The sequence below is a fragment of the Lates calcarifer genome, linkage group LG18, assembly GCF_001640805.2.
Source record: "Lates calcarifer isolate ASB-BC8 linkage group LG18, TLL_Latcal_v3, whole genome shotgun sequence".
Classification (NCBI taxonomy): domain Eukaryota; kingdom Metazoa; phylum Chordata; class Actinopteri; family Centropomidae; genus Lates; species Lates calcarifer.
In genome coordinates this window covers 17,280,765-17,302,750 of record NC_066850.1, presented here as the reverse complement: position 1 = coordinate 17,302,750, position 21,986 = coordinate 17,280,765, and the positions used below count along the sequence as shown (strand labels likewise).

The 21,986-nt window shown below is 41.0% G+C and overlaps 2 protein-coding genes across 7 annotated transcripts; both read right to left on the bottom strand.

The window, feature by feature from the left end:
- Positions 1 to 543: 543 nt before the first annotated feature.
- Positions 544 to 9,082, bottom strand: LOC108897508 (NACHT, LRR and PYD domains-containing protein 3). Of its 6 annotated transcripts, none has more exons than XM_051077673.1 (13): positions 8,863 to 9,082; positions 8,495 to 8,573; positions 7,209 to 7,344; positions 6,977 to 7,096; positions 6,733 to 6,846; positions 5,527 to 5,605; positions 5,135 to 5,363; positions 3,166 to 4,969; positions 2,871 to 3,044; positions 2,496 to 2,669; positions 1,909 to 2,082; positions 1,453 to 1,499; positions 544 to 1,365 (listed from the first exon to the last, which is right to left on the bottom strand). In XM_051077673.1, exons 3-13 carry the CDS (start codon positions 7,295 to 7,297, stop codon positions 842 to 844), a joined length of 3,528 nt encoding a protein of 1,175 aa, XP_050933630.1. In that variant the 5' UTR covers positions 7,298 to 7,344; positions 8,495 to 8,573; positions 8,863 to 9,082; the 3' UTR covers positions 544 to 841. The 6 variants fall into 6 exon arrangements, with proteins under 6 accessions (XP_050933630.1, XP_050933629.1, XP_050933628.1 ...); XM_051077672.1 differs by having other exon boundaries at positions 8,495 to 8,567; XM_051077671.1 differs by having other exon boundaries at positions 7,209 to 8,573.
- Positions 9,083 to 11,411: 2,329 nt separating this feature from the next.
- pnpla3 (patatin-like phospholipase domain containing 3) lies at positions 11,412 to 20,635 on the bottom strand. The gene is made up of 9 exons (XM_018697174.2): positions 20,333 to 20,635; positions 19,477 to 19,709; positions 19,301 to 19,366; positions 16,493 to 16,702; positions 15,060 to 15,120; positions 14,762 to 14,938; positions 14,460 to 14,592; positions 14,199 to 14,306; positions 11,412 to 12,868 (listed from the first exon to the last, which is right to left on the bottom strand). The coding sequence occupies exons 1-9, from the start codon at positions 20,517 to 20,519 to the stop codon at positions 12,622 to 12,624; spliced, it is 1,422 nt and encodes a 473-aa protein (XP_018552690.1). The 5' UTR covers positions 20,520 to 20,635; the 3' UTR covers positions 11,412 to 12,621.
- Positions 20,636 to 21,986: the final 1,351 nt, after the last annotated feature.

Here is a 21,986-nt window from a genome sequence, read left to right as displayed (position 1 = left end):
AGCGGAAATGGATGGGAACCACCACCCCGACCTCCCCATGACACTGAAGAGGCATGTCAGCCTAGATATCCCCTCAATGTCCAGAGCCTCCAGCATCTCAGGGCATCGCTGACAAAATATTGAATGTGTTTCCTTCCTCATTAACAGTATCACATACATATCATGATAATTACCAATATGAATCAATGTCAAACAGATATCTTTGATTGTAGCTCTCAGCCTTACACTGCTGAGGCAGTAATGTTTGTCCAACCTTAACATATTATTTTTATTGTGTTGATAACTGTGTGAAATAGATTTTTGAATTTTATTTCTATTAATCAGTCAAGCTATAAAACATCATAATAATAATTCATATTCTTTCTTCTATCTGTCCAGAACTCAAAGAAACTTAATTGACTGACATAAAACAGAAAAAGAATCATCACACAAGACAGACTGTCAGACTGTGGATGTGGATCATTTTGCAGTGAACTGATCAATAAACCTACTCACTGGTTCAGTTCTAAACCAAATCAATCAAAGTTCTCGAGACTCATTGACTATTGTTGACACAAATTTATTTACAACATAACAACATTTACATCCATGTATTTATTAACTGCCATATGCACACTCAGTTCTATTTGAAGGCAGCTGGACATTCTTGAGGTTCTTGAAGCTATTCTACCTCTCATCTAAAAGGTTCTTCAGTTCTAAATGACTGGTGGCGAGACCACGTGTTTGACCTCTTGTGGGGTTGTTAATATCTTGAAAGTTGTTGAGGTGTGTACTCTGCAGTTAAAACCACCAAGAGATTGGGTTGGTACTGTGATGCAGGATGAGATTCTCTCTGCTACACTCAACACAGAGACACTGAGGAACCAATGGACCAGAGCCCAAGCCCAGGATAAAGAGGTTCGGTGAATGTGGCGTTAAAAGTGTGGAGGTGGTTTAGTGAGTCAGAGGAGACTCTGAAAAAGGACAGAGAGCCAGCAGGATAGTCCACATACACTGCTACTCTGTGAGAGAGAGGAGAGGAGATGGATATTTCTCTCTCATTGTGCCAGACAGAGTAACCATCATCATCAGAACAGTACAGACTCCAGGACTGATTGTTCCATCCAAGCACACAGGCTGCATGGGTTCCTTTCCTTCTGATTCCTCTGTAACTCACTGATATAAAAGCATCTCCTCTCCACTCGACCTCCCAGTAACAGCGGCCAGTCAGACCAGTTGTACACAGCAGCTGATGCCGGGGGTAAAATCTGTCTGGATGATTGGGATATGACTGATCCTTCTCCACATGTGTCACCTTTCTGTTGTTGTCAGACAGTTGGATCTTTGTGTTCACTGTGTTTGTGTCAAGTGTGAGTTCACAAGAATCTGATGGACAGAACAAGACACAATACAGCTGCAGTTACAGATCTATCATCTGATCATTTTCATGAATCAAATGAAAAACACACTTACACTTCCTCAGACCTGGTCTCAACCATCGGACTCCACCAGGCTCCACCCTAAAGGAGGGGGGGTTGAGAGCAGCACATTCTCTTTCAGCATGCAAAAATGGACATTACATGGCTCTAATACACACATTATTTTATTATTCTGTTCAAATATAAGCTTGTATGTGTAGATGTTCATTCAGTGAAGAAATAAGGGAACTGGAGTCTTAGGGAGGGTGGTGGCATGGAGTATTTCATCATTTGTCTTCTCCATTTGATATTGGTTTTGGTGTGAGACACACACTCTCAGTATCTCAAGGTGTGTGTGTGTCTTTTCTCTCTCTCTGTAATGTTTATTGACTGATCTCAGAACTGGAATGAGGAAACAAGCTGAGGTTTAGATGTTGTCCTGTGTGCAGAAGAAGTCTAGTGAACCTACAGCTACTCAGCTAATCAGTTAAACGGGTTGATGAATCCTGACCTAAGAATCTCCAGTGTGCAGTCTGGACTCTTCAATCCAACAGACAACATCTTCATTCCTGAATCCTGCAGGTTGTTGTTACTCAGGTCCAGATCTCTCAGACTAGAGGACTGGGAGCTAAGAACTGAGGACAGAGCTTCACAGCTTTTCTCTGAGAGGTTACAGCTTCTCAGTCTGCAGAGACAATAATGAACAAAAGGACAAACAACATTTGTGTTAATCTGTCACGTGTTGAGACTGGACTAAACAACAATCAGAGATGATAGAGGTCTCACTTTGTGCTTCATGTCACAAGGAAATAACAGACCTGCATTTTAACTCTAAGCAAAAAATAAAATGACTTTAAATTTGTTCAGTTTGACCAAAATCACATATACATCTAAAGAGTAACCAGTGAGGAGTTGTTAGTCTAGGTGTCATTGTTCCATTTTAAACAGAAATGTAGTAGTTTATTATGATTGAACAAGTAACTAACAAACAACAACCTAAATCACAGTTCATCAAAACACGGATGAGCTTTAGTTGAGTTTAGTTCAAATTTGTTACATTTCAGACATCATTTGAAACAAACTGTAACTTGATCTGACCTGAGAGTCTCCAGTGTGCAGTGTGGACTCTCCAGTCCAACAGACAACATCTTAACTCCTGAATCATTCAGGCTGTTGTTACTGAGGTCCAGATCTCTCAGATGGGAGGAGTTGGAGCTCAGAACTGAGGCCAGAGAAGCACAGCCTTTCTCTGTGATCAGACATCCTGTCAAACTGCAAACACACAAACAACACACAGGAATACTCAACCAAAACTTGGTGGTGTCATTGTTGTTGGGGTGTTTTTGTTGTTGTTATTCTGTTGTTTTTGGTCCAGATAAAGTGTATTGTGACAAATTTAGGAATATACTTTAAACATCATCAGTGGTATTGAATAATTCAACAGCTAAAGCAAAAACATAGAAAAATACTAACCTGAGGATTGCCAGTGTGCAGTGAGGACTCTCCAGTCCAACAGACAACATCTTCACTCCTGAATCTTGCAGGCTGTTGTTACTCAGGTCCAGATCACTCAGACTAGAGGACTGGGAGCTAAGAACTGAGGACAGAGCTTCACAGCTTCTCTCTGAGAGGTTACAGCTTCTCAGTCTGCAGAGATGACGATAAGGAATTAAAGTAGAAAGGAAATTAATTTCTCTCCTGTTGAAAAGATAGCAGTGTCTTTAAATTCTGATAATATATTGTGTCTACATGTTATGTATATATTTACAGAGCTTTTTTAGAGGCTTTGACCACTGGCAGCAGCCTCAGAAGAGCCTCCTCTGAAGCAGAGTATTTCTTCAGATAAAACACATCCAGATCTTTTTCTGATGACAGTAAGATGAAGACCAGAGCTGACCACTGAGCAGGAGACAGTTTATCTGTGGACAGACGTCCTGATCTCAGGGACTGTTGGATCTCCTCCACTAGAGAACGATCATTCAGTTCATTCAGACAGTGGAACAGGTTGATGCTTTGCTCTGCAGAGGGGGTCTCTTCGATCCTCTTCTTGATGTACTGGACTGTTTCCTGATTGGTCCATGAGCCACTTCTTGCCTGTGTCAGCAGACCTCGTAGGAGAGTCTGATTGGTCTGCAGTGAAAGACCCAGTAAGAAGCGAAGGAACAGGTCCAGGTGTCCATTTGGACTCTGCAAGGCTTTGTCCACAGCAGTCTGGTAGAGATATGTCTCTGCAGATTCATCTTTTCTTGTTTCAGACTTATGGGATGCTGGTTGTTCTTCTGACATCAGATTGACTCCAGAGTTGATGAAGGTCAGATGGACATGAAGAGCAGCCAGAAACTCCTGAACACTCAGATGGACGAAGCAGAACACCTTGTCCTGGTACAGTCCTCTCTCCTCTTTAAAGATCTGTGTGAACACTCCTGAGTACACTGAGGCTGCTCTGATATCGATGCCACACTCTGTCAGGTCTGATTCATAGAAGATCAGGTTTCCTTTCTGCAGCTGCTCAAAAGCCAGTTTTCCCAGAGACTCAATCATCTTCCTGCTCTCTGGACTCCAGTGTGGATCTGTTCCAGCTCCTCCATCATACTTGATGTTCTTCAGTTTTGTCTGAACCACCAGGAAGTGGATGTACAACTCAGTCAGGGTCTTGGGCAGCTCTCCTCCCTCTCTGGTTTTCAACACATCCTCCAGAACTGTAGCAGTGATCCAGCAGAAGACTGGGATGTGACACATGATGTGGAGGCTTTGCGATGTCTTGATGTGGGAGATGACCCTGTTGGCCTGGTTCTCATCTTTGGATCTTTTCCTGAAGTACTCCTCCTTCTGTGGGTCAGTGAACCCTCTGACCTCTGTCACCATGTCAACACACTCAGGAGGGATCTGATTGGCTGCTGCAGGTCGTGTGGTTATCCAGAGGCGAGCAGAGGGAAGCAGTTTCCCCCTGATGAGGTTTGTCAGCAGCACAGCCACTGAGGTGGACTCTGTAACATCAGTCAGGGTCTCAGTGTTGTGGAAGTCCAGAGGAAGTCGACACTCATCCAGACCGTCAAAGATGAACACAACATGGAACTCTTCAAACCTGCAAATTCCTGCTTCTTTGATTTCAGTAAAGAAGTGATGAACAAGTTCCACCAAGCTGAACTTTTTCTCTTTCAGCACATTCAGCTCTCTGAAAGTGAATGGAAATATGAACTGTATGTTTTGGTTGGCTTTGTCTTCAGCCCAGTCCAGAATGAACTTCTGTGTTAAGACTGTTTTGCCAATGCCAGCCACTCCCTTTGTCATCACTGTTCTGATTGGTTCATCTCTTCCAGGTGAAGCTTTAAAGATGTCTTCTTGTCTGATTGTTCTTTCTGGTCTGTCTGGTTTCCTGGATGCTGTTTCAATCTGTCTGACCTCATGTTCATCATTGACCTCTCCAGTCCCTCCCTCTGTGATGTAGAGCTCTGTGTAGATCTGATTCAGAAGGGTTGGGTTTCCTGCTTTAGCGATCCCCTCAAACACACACTGGAACTTCTCCTTCAGGTTAGATTTAAGTTTACGTCGACAAACTGCAGCAATATGTCCTGAATGAACACACAGGAATCAATACCAATAAATGATTTATAAAGTACATAAGACAGTTTAAACCCCCTAAATAATGCATATAAACTTATTTTCCTCCATTTCTTGAGGCATTAGTAAATGTCCCATTCATCAGTCATGTTAAATATTTGGAGAAATCCTCTTACTGATCTGCAGACAGTCAGCCAGCTCCTCCTGTTTCATTCTCCTCAAGAAGTTCAGTGTGATCTTCATAAACTCCTCTCTGCTGCTCCTCCTCTGCTCTTCATCTTTACCATCCCACACCTCCTCATCCTCTCTCTGACTCTCTAAGCATTCTGGGTAATCTGGACTCAGGACCTTGTGCATTTTTTTCAGCTCATTCTTCACAAAAGTGACAATGTTGTCCTCCAGCAGCTGGAACAGAAAACTATATGAATGACTCAATCAAACTAAAATCATGGAGCCAAACATCAGATCCATGTTGGACTTACTGACAAAACCACTGGTCAAAAAAGTGCATCATGGAGATTTTTGTGGACACAACAGATGTAAAAGTAGATGTTCTACATGTACAGACCATAAATATGGAGTCCAGGTGTGTTTGATGCTGCTGGGCAGACTGACCACTGGGAACCTTTGAGCTCTCCTGGTCCATTCTGTGGAGGAATCATGAAGAATTAGCTCACATTATGTCTGTCCACACAGAGGCAGACACAAAGTAAAGCTCCATGAAGTGATATTTGGATGTGAACATTGAATTAGATGACTCCCTGTAGTGGTAAAGTTTCACTACACCTGCTGATCCCATTGAGAATCAACAGCTCAGTCTGCAGCTATTTGTAGCTTTCAGTTCAGTGTTTGGCTTCACCAGTCACTTTGGTTTAGTCCCAAAACCTCTCACCAACCCTCCATATAGCTCTCCCTCCCTCACTGAACGCTGCTGAAGTGCCTTGAACCAAGGCACCTATAACCTCCAGCTGCTCCAGTGGAGGTGCTCAGTGTCTGCTTGTATCAGACTCTCACGCCTCTGGCGTGTGACATACACTTTCACCCTGAATCTCACGCTCTCATGCTGCCCTAATACCAGATGAACCAGCAATCGTATTATGGTTGGTTAACTCAAACTCACAGCTGGTGACTAATAGCCAATGACAGCACAGTAAGGTGGGAGTTGCTGCATGACTCACAAAAACTTAACTCAGACGAAGTTCAGGCAAACCAGAAAGAGATGAGGGACAAACAGTTCATAGGAAGACAGGGACAGAGGCAGCAGGAATGAGAATGAGGGAAAATAGAGAAGATGAAACACAAGTGCAATGTTCAGAAATGAGACTATCACAGGTAACTTGACTCCTCACAATACCATCCACCAAAGATTTCACATGTAAAGTAGCCAAAATTGCTAGCCAGCTTTTTATTGTAACTTTTTCTAGCAAAGATTGCTGTTTTACCACAGTTACATCCACATGTTGATTCCAAGCTTGTAATTTGTATGTAATATGTTAAGTCAACATCTACACTACTTTCAAGTGTTAGCACCTGCCTCCTTTTTTTTTTTTTTTAATAAATTTAATTGGCAACCCTGGTAAATGACAGTTCAATCATGAATCAGGAGCACTGTAAGGGATCAGTATACTCCTCAGTGATTGGTCAGCTGTGTGAGGTGACAGAAACTAAATGACTGAGGTTGACACTATAGAAGTCTTCCACCTTCCAGTGTGGACATTCAGAACAGACAGAAACACTTTGAATAACCTGAGTCTTACTGTCAGTTACAGCTTACATCTGTTCAGCTGATGGGTGTAGTCCTTTAAAAGAGATAGGCCTGTCCTTTGACCAGTTGCTCTTGAAAGACAGACAGCTGGGTTCAGAAGAATCTGTTCTCTGTTGCTGGATGCTGAAACAACAACAGAATGGATAAATCTGCATGTTGGATAAAAACTGATGAAAAACAGGTTCATTTTATTAATAAACACAACAACTAATTTTCAGTGTGAAATGTCTTTATGGCAGTTTTAAATTCTCACCTTCCATCAACAGATGAGCTGAATTTAAGGGGATGAATTATTGACTGGTTGCTCTTAAAGGGTCCAGGTCCACATTCAGGTCCAGGTCCAGCAGAGCGTGGTGAGTGCTGCTGCTCTGGGCTTCAACACAACACACACAGAGCCGTGAGCGTGAATAATGATGGTGGAGTGATGTGAGTGCTGAGCTCTGACATGGAGAAGAGTCATGGACAGTTAGAGATCCTCATCTCACCTCTGAGCTTTGGTCTGGCTCTCATGTTCCCCACACAGAGCGGTTTTAGAGGGAGGGACTCCCTCCTCTCTGTCCTCACACTGATACATGCTGCTCAATTCATATCCCCATCAGCTCACACACTTTCTACCTTTATCTGGAGAGGAAACACAAATCATTCATCTGCACATTAACTGAAACCACACTTATTTCTCCTGTAAAATTATTGACCAACCTGTGGAAAACCTGCACAGCTGTTATGTGCTTTTTAAAAAAATGTAAATAAATGTCAGACTGCTTTCTAAACCTATATACACACTGTTTGCTCAACCAAAGAAATGTTGCTCTAAACATTTTGGGCCAGAAAAGTATGAAGAAGAAAAATAAAAGTAAATAAATAAAAGTAAAAACATCTAGGGCAACGTTAGGTGTATGAAAGGAAAGTTATACATGGAGAGCAACAGTTTTAGGGAGATCATTTTGCCAGAAGAGCGAAAATAGGTGAATTATGAAAGAAAAAAAATATGATCTATAAGGAACTGATTAACAGCCTCTATCTGGAAAGTACAACTAGAGTCATGGTGCACAGACAGCAGAGTGGAGCAGAGGTTCTGTGTTTCTGTGTGGAGTTTGCATGTTTATGTTCCTGTGTGGGTTCCCTCCAGGTTCTCCAGCGGAGCCTTACTCCCACGAGTTTTTGATGTCACGTGACATCGTGCAAACACACCAAATAGAGTGAGCCCATGAGTCCCTGAGTGTAGCAACTCCAGCCCTCTACACTAATTCCTGACAGTGTAAATATTGACAAAGCCTAGGGAACAGAGTAACCACCCACTATTCATCTGCAGATGCTCTGATTGGCTAAATAAAGATCAATTCACAAGGTGGCCTGGGATCAGATTTAAGCTCTGCTTTGCTCAAAGAACTGCAAAACTGTGAATGTGGATCATAATAAACAGTACAGCTACACCTCTGTCTGCCCTGCCATTCCCTCACTTACTCCGTTATAATGTCAGCCATTGGCCTCCACACTGCACTTAAAACACCAGTGGTACCTAAGACTTACTTTACACTTCTACGTTATTAAAGAAAACACAAAATCCTTTTTTTTTTTTTAAAGGTAGTTGCACACATGCAGTCTTAAGGTAATTGGGGGCACAACCAGACAGCAGAGAGAGCTGACATTGAAAGAAGCCATTTTAAATATGTGGTGCTCAGAGCTGAAGTTGAGGGACACATCCCACAGAGAAATATTATTAATCTAATTAAGATTCCGATGAATCCCCAAGCCAAAAAATATCCATGACCTTATAACTGGAAACTTTCTTATTCGTTGAACATGGACAATCCACACTGGACCAGATGCCTGGAAACAGGAACCTGAACCTCAACAAAGAGAGAAGTGAAATTTAAAAAAAAGAAAAAAGAAAAAAAAAAAAACCTCACATTTCGTTCTCAGATGACTTCAACTGACAGAGTAACAGACAAGGAAGTGGAACAGGCAAGTAGAAAATGTCAATAATTGTTTTCTAACTAGAATTATTAATACATCTGTTGCTGTCTTTTTAGTTGAAAGATTTCTATTGTTTCCGTTGAAACCAGCTGACAGACGGCACTAACAATATGAGCAAGAGTCATTCCAGAGGAAAAGACTGAGAAATGTTGCTTACATTACCTTTAAATGGAAAAAAGAAGCTGCGCAACGGTGATCAGAGAATGTGAAACTCAACTTTACTGCAAATAAAGATTATTTTCCTCATCCATTCATCTGCCAGTTCTTTTCTCCATGAATGCCTGTTGAAACGTAGATGTAGAGAGAAAATCTACTTTGACTGAGTGTGTTCTCCGCAGGCGGAGCTCTACTGCCAGGGTGTGTCAAAAAGGCTATGTTGACTGTTAACCTTCCATCTCTCCAGTGGTGAAATACTTATTCTAAAATTCTTCTGCATTTGTGTCGATATTGTACAACACCATCACCAAAAAACTCCTATCTAACCACTTTTCATTGACCTCGATGGAAAACGTCAGGAGTTCAAGAAAGATGTGAAGGAGAATTCACAAGGACTTAGGAAAAGGGGGAAAGGGAACTATAGAATCCAACACTGTCCTTCATTTATATCACATAGAAAACATGCACAGTGGTAAACTCTGTGCTGTAGGCTACAATTCAATAAAGTTTCATGTCCAACACAGTCACAGCTAAAGAAATTTACACACAGGGAACATTTAACCATGAAAGGGAAAACAACAAAATAGATATTGTTAAGAATAAAAACAAACGTGCCAGATTGAAATGTTGAAATAACATAATATATAAACGTAGAGAAAGTTGAGCCATTAAATTAATTAAAAAATGTAGGAATTGTGTGACCAGTCAGCATCCAGAAGTAGAGTTTCCTGTTGTGGGCTGGATTTAATGAAACCAATTTTTCTTTGTATTGTATTTAGCTGTGATGATAATAAAAACTATGAAATGAATCAGCCTGTTTGTTATGATGGCTCTAAACTGGATCTAGAACACTTCAGGGTGCTCACTGAAGTTACTGAAGGTAGGTGAGTATCCCTGCTCCCGTCCCTGTTTTTTTCTACAGGCACATGTTCGGGTGATGACGTTAGTGTTTGTGAATTAAATTGAGGGTAACAACGTTCAGGCCTGCCATGTTTATTGCCCCATATCATGCACAGCTATCATCTTGTCACAGGCTTGATGACTGTATCATGCCAACAGATGAGTAAAACATGGCTAAAGTTCATTTATGTTGGCAATAATTAGCTATGCAGATTTCTTCTTTGATACTAGAGCTAGCTGCAGGTGAATAGTGATATCAACATAACTTGAAACAGCTAACTTTAGTTATGTGTATGAATAAATATCACTTAGCGATCATTTCCAAGGGAATTCATGTGGTTAAAAAATATAGTGGTATAGCTGGTCATTCATTTTTCACTAATTTTCACGAGCCTTTCTATAGGGTGAGATTGTACTTTGATATATTTTGATGAGAAGTTTTTTGTTTTTTTTTTTCCAGGTGTGTTACATCGGGTAAATTTTACCCTGACGTTAGTGATGGTGTTACAAAAGTGAACGTTAGTGCTCTAGGGTTACGAGAGGAAATCTGTACTAGCTCCGCCAACCATGAAGGATTTCCTTAGGTTTTGGATCATGTCACAAACATAAAACGTGCTCTGTTGCTCTGGATCTGCCGCTGTTGTGGCTACTCTCACCTAATTATGGAGAGAGGATCACCTGACTGGGAGGAGGATGAGAGAGAGAGAGAGAGAGAGAGAACAAGTCATCTTTTTTTATCTTAAAATTAAAGTCCTCTTTAAATAACTAATCATTACCATTACTTGATTATATACCACTTGTACAACATTTTACAAAAAATAATTAAATAATATCAGTTGGCTGGTTAAACTATGACGGTGCGTAAATGCTGCTGCTGCAAGGAATTGTGGGACGGCATTCTCTCGTTCCCTTCATAAAGGAGGGTTGTCAGTCCAGTGTGTCCTCTGTTAAAGGAGATAAGATAGGAGGCACCTCATCCTCCCTCTGACTCTCTAAGCATTCCAGGTGATATGGACCTTTGAACCCTCTGCATCTTCGTCAACTTACTTTTCACAAAAGTGACGATGATGAGGGGGTTATACTTCTGTAAAGTCGAATACATCATTTTCAGAAACATGTATTCTATGAAATAATTCAGAAATGATAGTATTTCTGAAAATTTTGTCTCTGGTGCAACAGCAGTGGTTTGTCGATGAGAGACAGGGGGACACTTAGTCTTCCTTGTCTGCCTGAAGTCATGAAAGAACTGTTTGTTAATGCTGTGGGAACAAAATCTGCTGAAATTATACAACTTTTTGTCATTTGCACCAACATCATATAATAATAATGCTGTGCGGTTATTCTTGGTGTCTTTTTTGAGACAACCATAAGGTTTGTATTGTCTCTGTACTTGAACAGGAGAGTATTGCTTTATATACATTAACACTACTGAGCAATTGCAGAATACCATGAACCTCAGAGGGTCTCAGACTCCCCAACACCTAGAACTGCCTGGAGACAAATTCTGGGAGGACTCAGAATGAAGTGTTCTACTTACTGCATTTTCTAAAACTTACTTATATACTGTATATATAGTATGTACATACACACACGTGTCTGTGTTTTGTTTCACCCATCAGTTTACACTCAACCCATAACGACACGGTGAAAGCATGTTTTTAGAATTTTTTGCAAATTTATTAAAATTCAAAACCTCAAATCTCTCATTTACAAAGGTATTAAGAGGCTTAATTCAGTAGCGTCTGTATTGGCATCAATACAGATTAGAGTCAATGTCGTGCTGACAGGTGAACCATCAGCCTAGTCTCAGTTCATGTGCACTCTGGAGCAGGTTTTCCTCAAGGACCTCTCTGTTTTTGGCTGCATTCATCATTCCGTCAATTCTAAGCGCCTACTAGCCAGTGGGTGTGACGACAGTCGGAGCTCAGTTTTAGGGAAGTCATTAAGGTCAAAAGTCAAATTTGACATCTGGTAACAGAGCACTGTTGGTCTGACAGGTCAAGGAATATGAGCTCCCAGTTAAACAAGCCAATTTAGTCAGGTTATCTAGGTCACTTTATTTGGAGGTGAAACTGACAGTGAGTGCACCTGTAATGCTGGTAATAATCCTTCAACAATCCTTCACTGAACTATTCAATTTTAATTTGGGACAAGGATATTAACTAATGACCTTATAGCACAAATCAGAAGATAGTAATAGTTAGTGTGTTTAACTAGCTAACAAATGAATACCGTGAATGAATAAATAAAACGGGTCAGATTAGTGGAAAAAATTACCTCTTTGTTAAAACAGCACACAGATTAGCCATTTTTGGCGAGATTAATAATGTTCAGAAATGCGGCTGGCAGACCTCCAATGGCTGCCAGAAGCAGCACCATATCAACCACAATGCCATCACATGGCGCCTGGAGATTTCACACAACCGTCAGAAATAAAATACATAATCAGATGGACAAATAAGACAGAGAGAGAGAGAGCCACTTATGGAGAGACCAAGAACTCATGACAGAATTAACTGCATTAGAATGCTACATTGAGCACATTTTAAAAGAGCAGGTAGGTAGGGTTTGACGTAAGACTGTAAAACTAGACATTTCTGTGCTGTACATTAACACAGGTCATAACACACATCCATGATCCTGAGTAAGTTGCAATGCTGTCTTCCTGGGCCCTCATTAGAATATAATACACATAATACACGTTGTACTGTCAGGAGTGTTCAGAGTCAATGTGGCAGACATTTACACATCATTGCTTATTGGTTCAGACTTTTTCCTACTCATCAGTAGACCTTTCCTTACGGAAAGTGGAAATTTGATCACAAAACTGTTAAGAGTGCAAGTGCAGAGCAGTTAAGCTGCTGTTCATGGCTGCGAGGTTTCATCCTGTGAGCCGACAAAGAAGCAGACTTGTTGTGGCGAGGAGGGGGTGATGTGAGGGTGATGGTGGTGCTGGGACGAGGAGGACAAAGAGGAGGTAGATTTGTGGATCTCCCAGTAGTTGCCGTGGAGGTCAAGGGAGGAAAGAGCTGGCAGGTTGTCTCTCTGCATGGGTTTGTCACGTTCCAGGGGTAGAGGCGGCACACTCAAGCATTTTCTCAGGCACGGCTCACTGTAAAGTCCATTACACACATTTAAAAGATTGTTTCACTCATTTCAAATAGCCGTATGAAAATAGACTTTTATGTATAGAACTGCTGCACTCAGTTACACAAAGAAAAAGAATGGAGACAACTGAATGAAAAACAAGAACTTGATAAAGAAGATTAAACCCTGCCGACTGCCGAAAACTTTCGGAATGCAGTCCTGCCTGATTCAGTTATTTTAAAGGAGTTTCAGATGCTGTTAGATAATCTGACGTGCACTTTGTTTGAAGCATGCTGAGGCCTTTACTACGCGATGTCCATCATGAGGACACTTTCTCTTTGAACTATAAATAATAAGTGTTTTTTGGGCCTTTCTAGTCATAATCCCTCTGGACATCCTGTAATATCACAGAACAATGCCAGGTGTAGGTAACATAGGACTGATATAATGTGTGAAAATCCTATAGCTAATGAGAATCCAAGGTTTGAGTTGTATTAGTCATTTCATAGTCCATTTGCTGTCAACCTTTTATAACTACATCCACTCTTGATGGTTCATTCCATATTTGCTATGAATGTGACCTCATAGATAAACTTAGTATACCCAGGACCCAACTCTTTATTTACAAGTCAGTCTTTTTATGCAATGCCCCAGTTCCCAGAGAAAACCCCATATAACCCCATTTCTGTCTTAACATCCAACCCTGATAGGATCAATGTCCACATTCTTTCATCTCAAATGTATTAGAACTTTATGGGAACAGGACTTAGAGTTTCATTTTTCAAAAGCAATATATGTAGCAACACGCAGAACAGTTCAAAGTAGCACATTGTAGTAGCAGTATTTCCAACCCTTAAGTGGATCCTATCTTGGATAAAATACTTCCTCACACTGTGGTCACACCCTTCCTTAGCTGAACCCTTGAAGTCTTCCAAACCCTATCTGAAATCTTGTCCCAATGAGCCCAACCCTCTGACTGCTGTTTTTGCTATTGCCCCACAAGAACTGATTTAGCAGAAGTATTCTAGCCTTCTCCTCCATGCTGGCTAGAAGAGTTGTGCTATTCAAATGGAGAGATGAAGTCCCTCCTACACTGTGTGCCATGTTATGTTTCAAACTTTAAAGTAATTATTCCACTCAAAATTCAAGATGGCATTTTTCATGAAGTGAGGAGCCCTTTTCTATCTAAGACAGTGAAATTTTTATTTGTACTGTTCTACACTGACAAAAAAATAAACCATTGAAATAAATGAAATTACTCTGATTCCAAAGACTGGACATATCGAATGGACGACTGTGACTGAATCACTAGCGCTTTGTTTGAAAATGACACTGTATGGAAAGTCATCGCTCACCTGATGGAGCCGGCCGGTTCTCCTTTCCAGGCCTGTCGGTACACATCACCAGCCACCCCGAACAGCCAACGTACATCAGCTGGCACCTCTGGGATCCACTCCACAAACCTGAGGCAGAGCAGATATGACATTATATGCCTAATCAATCTGGTCATGGATGTGACTCTTGCTATTAGATGAATGGGGGGAAAAAAAAGCTTGATGTGAAGAACTCATTTGCTTAAAGGTGAGATACAGTCAATGATGAGACCTACACCTCACCTCTGGGCCACTGAGTAGGCTGACTGTACAGGAAGTGTGTATGGCATGAGCATGTAGGAGGCCACTCTCACTGGCAGCATCTCAGACACCTTGGCATACAGGCCAGATTTGTCTTGGCAGGCCTCGCAAAACACTGACAGATAAAGAAAACAGGACGCTCAACCGTACAGCATGTTGTCACCATGTTTACACACCAGTTTGAAGAGGCATGACATAACCTGTGACCTTCAATGAACTGCAAAAACTTGGCTCAGACATATCTTTGTTGCTAAAAGCCAACAGAGACTGAGATGACAGAATACCTTTCTTGATTGGCGTAGGCAGAACGATCTGCTCATCCAACCACCAGTGCTGTTTCCGCAGTAGGCGGAGCCTCCGGAGCACCCACTCTTTGGTTGTCTCGGTATGCTTGCAGCAGCAGGTGGGGGTGCTCTCAGGCAGGGCGGGGCCAGGAGTTGGACGCTCCAGCATCAGCAGGTCTGGCGCCACAAAACATGACATCAGTGACACAGTCCAAAGGTTAAGGCAGAGGCGGATGGGGATGCATCACAACTATGTGATTTAAGAGTCACCATGAGAACACAGTGGTGCAGTACTCACTGTTTTCTTCAAGGAAGCGTAGAGCGTCCTTATAACCGCTCTGACACATCTCAGCCAGTATCTGTGAGGAGAGGAAAACATCACATCTTATAAATGAGAAAAACAAAAATCAGTCTTTTTCAGAAACTTTGACTTCACATGAGGAGGAACTGTCTGTGTAATTGTGAGGCTGTCATTCTCCATATTCCTCATGTCTTGTATTTTTCACCGGAACATCTTTCTTGCTACTCACTTATTGTTCTGAAGTGTTGCATGATGATCGTGATGCAGTCGAAACTCAAAATGACGTTGCTCTTTATTCCCAAAGTGCTGTTGGAGGTTTGACCCTTCAAGGCTTCCATTTCCGCCCATTGTACATGTTCAAGTAGCACAACCTTTTTTCTTTTCCCAAACATAACTACTGGCTAGTTTTAGATTCACCAAACAGCATGGAACCACAGATGTTGAGGAGTCAGGTCCTGGTTCAGTCCAGTTTGTTGTCCAGGTGGACACCCAGATATTTCTATCTAGTACATATAACACTACACCCACTGCGGTGCACACACCACCTCTCATTTAACTCTCAAAAAACATTTATTTATATTTTATAAACATTTATTTCCCTAAATGTCAACCCCTTTATTTAACAAATTTTTTTTTTAATTAATTAATTATTATTTTTTGCCTATCATGTTTTCTTACCATTAATACTTTATCTATATCTTTTTAATATATTTGTATCAAATTCTCTATTTGTATATTCTATATTTGTAAATTCTGGTTTTATTTTTCCAACCAAGAACTGAGCTCAAAGGTGATACGTGGAGAGTAGTATCAGTATGGCATCTATGAAGTGTGTGTGTTAAGGAGGAAGTTCCTGTCTTAAGCATGTATGGGTGGATTTGAGAGGTAATTCCTCCATTTAGGAATGTGTTAAGAACACAGATGCCAATGTCACACAGACGTGTGAAGTTACATAATTGCAGGACCCAGACGACATATCATGCACGCACACATGAGGGGAGTGGAATGTATAACAACAACAACGGCAAATAGCTCTGTGCCATAAGGTCAAAGCTCACCTCATCTTAAAGGTTATCTAATAATGATTACAGTGACACGGAATAACAACAGACTCAGCTCATTCATGTGTGTAAAACAGTTTTCTTATCCTAAGTTAGTTAGTATCTGTATTGTCTGTTTTCCTAGATCAAGTCCTAACCCAAATTACCATGGTTACCAAACAGTTAGGACATTTCTGTGATACAGCCCCAGGACTCATAAACCACACACATATCTTAAAGGATATGAAGACAAGAGTAACACTTACAATTTAGCAACATAATATTTGTTATTTCCTTGTCCTGTTCTATTCATGTGGCACATCATCAACTGCACATTCCATACCGTCTGAAAAAAGCTTATTGTTCCTCTAATGCTTGCTCGTTCCCTACCTTGGGTTCTGGAGGAAACAGGGCCCTGCTCAGACGGTACATGTTGCCCAGGTTCATCTGGATGCTGGTGTTGGTGAAGCGCAGCTCGTGGAAGCTTGTGGAGTTGTCACGGGGACAGATGTCGCTCTCGCCGGAAAATGGTGAGATGGTGATGGTGTTTTTCAGCTCCGACTGCGGCAGGTTATCACTGATCCCGCCGTCCACATAACGCTAAAGACAGGGACAGGTTAATAATGCATGTAGCTACTTTCACTCAAGAGATGAAGCAGTTTAAACACTTGAGTATTTTGCAATATTTCCACTCACAGTGCACTATCAACCATCACAGACCAGATCTCATTTAAACACATGGGATATTGTTCTTTACTACTATACCATGATAATGGGGCCTGGCTCTACACAAAGCTGTAGTTGTATCCACACATTCTGATCAAGACACTTAAGCCTTTCAAAATTAAAAACCCAGCCTCTCTGTTCTAACTTTAGAACCTATTTCGCCTTGTCAGTCATGCCTTTTCTCACACTAACATATTTGTATGTGTGACTGACACACTTTTTAGGGACTTTACCCAGTTATTTACATGATGTATAGTTCCATTTCAGCCTCAACCTCTGCAACATTAGAGTAGAACTGAAAGGAGGGCTTAAAATGTAACACTGACGGATTTATTCTAAGTGCCAGTTGTAAAATCCCATTCAGCTTGGCAGAGATACTGCCAGCGGACTAAATGAGTGAAAAAATGTAGCCTGTGTTAGAGACTGCCACCCCAATGGAAAATAGGTCAGTGAGGAAACGGTCAGGATACTGTGTAAATATGTACTTTGACACTTTTACATATATTGCTGAACTTCTTACTGTAGTACTGGATTTATTACATTAGTATTAGATCCATTTTAATCACACAATGTTATGTTTTACGATCTTTTTTTTCATGGGTTGATTTATTTCTTTATATTTTTGCACCTAAGACTGTTCCAGGACGATCTAAAGAGGGGGATCTCCTTGACCTGCATCTTCTGAGATGTGTTCAGTGTGTCCTTGTTGATGGCCTGTAAAGCCCTATAAAGACACTGTGCACTGTTTGGCTGCACAAATTAGAGCCTGACTGCTCATTTTACTGTTATTATCAGCCAATATTAGCTCATCGTACATGTGTCCTATTGATATATACTGTATGTCTGATGCCAGGTAGCAAGACATTGCAATACATTAATGCCAAAGATATGTCTGAGGTAGTGCAATTACATGTTGATCAGAGAGCACTGATAAGTTTATTTTTATTAGCTGTGCTGTTGCTATGGCTCTGTGGATGGTAATGTCAGTCCATTGGTCCATCACCTTAGTCCAGACTGAATGTCTCAACAACATGCTAGGTCATGCTAAACTGAGATGGTGAACACGTGTTAAACATCAGCCTGTTTGAGCATGTTAGCATGCTGAGGTTAGCATCTCGCTCAAAAACACCACAACCAAGGCTCTTGTGTAACTGTAAAATGTCCAGCTCAGCAAATATCTTGGTCACAGTTATAAAAAAATCCTGTATGAGTCAGGCTTACGAACAAATCAACCTGACCTGAACAATAATATAATAATAATAATATAATAATATAAAATGTTATAATAATATAACTGTGTTCTGACTAAAACACCTTTGAGGTTATATTTGCCATAATCCAGCATTAATGTTAATGAATAATTAATGATTAACTGATTGATGATAATGAAAGCGAACCATTTGAACATTGTCTCTAGTTTATTTGTACCACATTACCATGTCCTTTAAGGCACTTTATAAGACTTTACAGTTACATATCATTATTCCTAGCTAGGAAATTATTAGGCAATTATGGGGGTGTATTAAAATTTTCTAAACTTTATAAAGTTCCAAAATAGTTTGATTTCTGACATATTGGACTGTTCTCTACGAAAGCTGTCATCCACAAGGTGGTGTGCCTCACAGTCAGTGTGTCATACTGAAGATGGCTCTGAGCCAGCAGCAAGTCCAGACAACACAGAGTACTCAATGTACAGAATCGTCAAATAACAGCAGCAGGCAGAATACTGTACATATATATTTTAAAGTTAGAACCTTATAGCTATGAATGCATTTTATGATACCTGACTGTGATTTCAATGAACCTGACCTTTGTATTATGTCATTATTATATGACTGGATCTGAATCCAATACGAACTAAGTTAAAACTGTGCATGCAGAGGATAGGAAGTGTGTCTGATGAGCTCACTGTCAAAGTCTAATAGCAGGTGATAAGGCAAAGTGAAGGCAACGCTGATATCAGTAACCAGGACTTGATTATCACAGTTCTTCTTCTAAAGATACAAATGACTAATCATGACTGACTGTAATGGAAAACCAAATTATCTCATAGCCTCATAGTCTTGTTTATGTAGTTTTGTATCTTCCATGTTGTATTCACTGCAGAGCCCCCCCTGTTTTCAGACTCTACTCGCATACTGTCATATAGAAGGTATGTTTTTCAATATGGTTGCACCCATAGGCAATCCAAATTGCTGCATTTGAACATTTGAACACACTTCCCTCTCTGATAGATGGCTTGTTGCTACATTTCCATCTTTCTCTGCCACTGGAACTTCCTTCTCCTTTTTAAACTTCATTTTCGGTCACATGTGTTTTTGCTTCTTAATAAATGGTTTTACTCACATGTCATAACATGAGTATTCTGGGATACATAACACTGGGGGGGAATTGTACAAGTGACTGTGCATCCCTGAAGTGGAAACCTAGCCTACACCTTTAACAGGAAGAAATTCAAATGCAGACACCTACCACTCCTCTGAAGGATGGAGGAATCAGCCCGCAGTAGATGGGAATGAAACAGCTACAGATCAGCGCCTATGGACAGAGTGCAGGGTTAAACCTAGAAGACATCAATTTCCTGAGGCTTGAATTACTGTAACCGAGGCCCTAAAGGCTTGTCCAGATTTATAAGATAACCATGTCACCTGAATGAGTTCCTCCTTGGAGTTAAACTCTGACACCAGCACATTCTCCCCGTCAGACACTCTGGTCAGCGAGACACACAGCCGGCCAGAGGCCAGAACGTGTGCGTCAGAGGGCAGGTCGCGATTCAAGCCCGACTTTATCACCTTGACCAGGTTGAATGTGGGGTGAAGGGGACCCAGGTTTCTCTTCCTGGCCTCCTTTGCCACCTCGATCACATCTTCACAACATTTAGCTAGGAGAAAGAAAGGAAAAGAACATCAGCCTGCATCAACAGATCAGCCTGCGACTGGATCAGTACTCAAGCTACCAGGAATCAGTGGCCAACAGTGACCTGAGCCCATGCTGCTTACTGCAGTTTCTACTGGGCAATGCACATCGGCCAATCTGCACTTACACGCGTCTGCTGGTATCAGCCCTTATGATTGTTTATTGATGGGAGGGAAAGCGAAAGGGTGCCTCTGACTCACACAGTCCATGCCACTGTTTTACATTTCTACACAGCTTGACATTTAACTGTAATGTATTGTGAGTCCCTGTGTTGGATTTAACTGTCTCCCAAATCTGATAGTGACAAACAACAAAGAAACAAACTCCCTATGTTTTATACATTCAAATCTGAAAGTACATTCATGTGATATTCTGGTATCTCTACATGCAAAAATACACTGAAGACTCAGATTTGTCCAAAAATGGAAGTAGCCTATATTACAGCCTATAGCTATATGACCAATATTACTACTACTACTATACATAATAATAAGAATAACAATAACAATAAGAATAAGAATGATATAGGACTTCGGTTTCCTGTGCAAAAACAGTCCCAGGCTGCCGAGCCACAGCGGTGTGTCTTACTTATCGATGCCTGGCTGGCGAGCACCGAGGCGGTCAGAGCACCGGCAGAGGCCCCGTACAGTTTGGTGGCCCCCTTGACGAGATACGGCGCTTTCTCCAACAAGCAGCTGGCAACTCCTATGTGGTAAATCCCCAGGAACCCGCACCCCGCGAAAGATAGATTCCAGCCGCCGTTTAGGTCGAACATGGCGGAGACATACCCCAGCTGGGGAGCCCTGAGAGCAGACAGATCACCGAGTGCGCAGCGGCCAAAACCAACTTACGCCGGTGTCAGCGTCGCTCTGCTCAGCGGAGAGAAACACAGAGTTTTATAAGGGGAAGTGTTGGGAGGGCTCACTGCTGCTGATGCGTTCAAGTGAAGTCAAAACTATCACAACCCTGATAACAGCCGTCCGCCAGAGCGTCTATCGGGAAATGTACACATTAAAAGTTAATTACATAGTGTAACGTTAAGTTATAAAGGATATTATACACAGTATGTAATTTGCTGTCTATTATTGATACTTTCCGTTAGTAAAAGTGTGTTTCAGTGTCACGAGCTCGTAGTTAGCTAATATGTTCATAATGTGCACTCTGCTCACATGAATGTGCCTGTAGTGTCGCAGGTTTAAAAAAAAAAAAAAAACATTAAGATTTACTAGTAGCAGTAAAAGCAACAGACACGTTAGTGAGAGCGTGATTGGATTCATGCACGTCTATCATTTCCCTTTTCTGCAAAGGAACCAATCAGCAGCAAGTGGGATAGACAACATGTTTGCAGATTTCTCTCACCTGTTGAACGCATCTACGGCGGCTATAGATTCTCTATGATGGTGTCAGGACACTCATTCTCAGTGCTGTGTGTTACATGAGGACAGGGCTCCTCAGAGGGAAAAGCCATTTCCGAAAACTTGATGGTGATTTAATGATATTTCATCATACAGTCAGTGCACATGGATATGAACTAACAATGGAAATAATACATACATAACTGTTTGTTGACTTTTGGGGATATTATAAATTAGTGATAACAACTCACAACAAATATCCTAAGGTCACATGACTGTAGATTTGTCATATGAGTATTATAGTGACATTGTGGTAGCTTAGAGCATTTAACAAAGAAATGTGTGATTTCTATGCACACTGTTGCCCTCTGACCTCAGTGCACTATATAGATGCAAAGGAATGGACACTTTAAAACACTGCAGCATTAATCTTTCATGCATTAAGGTGTGTGTGTCATCATCATAACCTTATTCCTAATTATGCTATTGTGACCATCCTGAATGTTAATTTGAATGGAGTTTGTGTTACAGGTGCTGTGTTATAAATGCAGTGGAACTAAACAGACCTTCATTATATACAGCAGAATGCAAACATGTGGGCACCCCCTGGGAAAATGATACATTTTGTTGACTTTTGAAGTGAAAAGAAGTAAATTCAGCTCCTGCAGCAAACAGACATGAGACTTTAAAAAAAAAAAAAAAAAAATTAATGTTCTTTTACTTCTTGTTTCATCAACTAAAAAAAAAAAAAAAAATCCAGCAGTAATTGTGGCACGTGCAAAAGTATAGGCACCCAGCTTGTAAAATACACATACCTTCATCAAGTCATTAGACCTTAATTGACTTGTCAGGACTTGTGAGGTAGGTAGGTATAATTAAATAAAATA

Excerpts from the sequence above, each read along its gene's own strand:
- LOC108897508 (XM_051077671.1), bottom strand. The coding sequence starts at position 7,297 with ATGTATCAGTGTGAGGACAGAGAGGAGGGAGTCCCTCCCTCTAAAACC. Across the intron at positions 7,097-7,208 it reads AGCCAGACCAAAGCTCAGAG|CCCAGAGCAGCAGCACTCAC; the intron begins GTGAGATGAGGA and ends GTTGTGTTGAAG. Across the intron at positions 2,670-2,870 it reads TGCACACTGGCAATCCTCAG|TTTGACAGGATGTCTGATCA; the intron begins GTTAGTATTTTT and ends GTGTGTTTGCAG.
- pnpla3 (XM_018697174.2), bottom strand. The coding sequence starts at position 20,519 with ATGTTCGACCTAAACGGCGGCTGGAATCTATCTTTCGCGGGGTGCGGG. Across the intron at positions 14,939-15,059 it reads ACGCTTCCTTGAAGAAAACA|ACCTGCTGATGCTGGAGCGT; the intron begins GTGAGTACTGCA and ends TTGTGGCGCCAG. Across the intron at positions 14,593-14,761 it reads GCCTACGCCAATCAAGAAAG|TGTTTTGCGAGGCCTGCCAA; the intron begins GTATTCTGTCAT and ends TTTATCTGTCAG.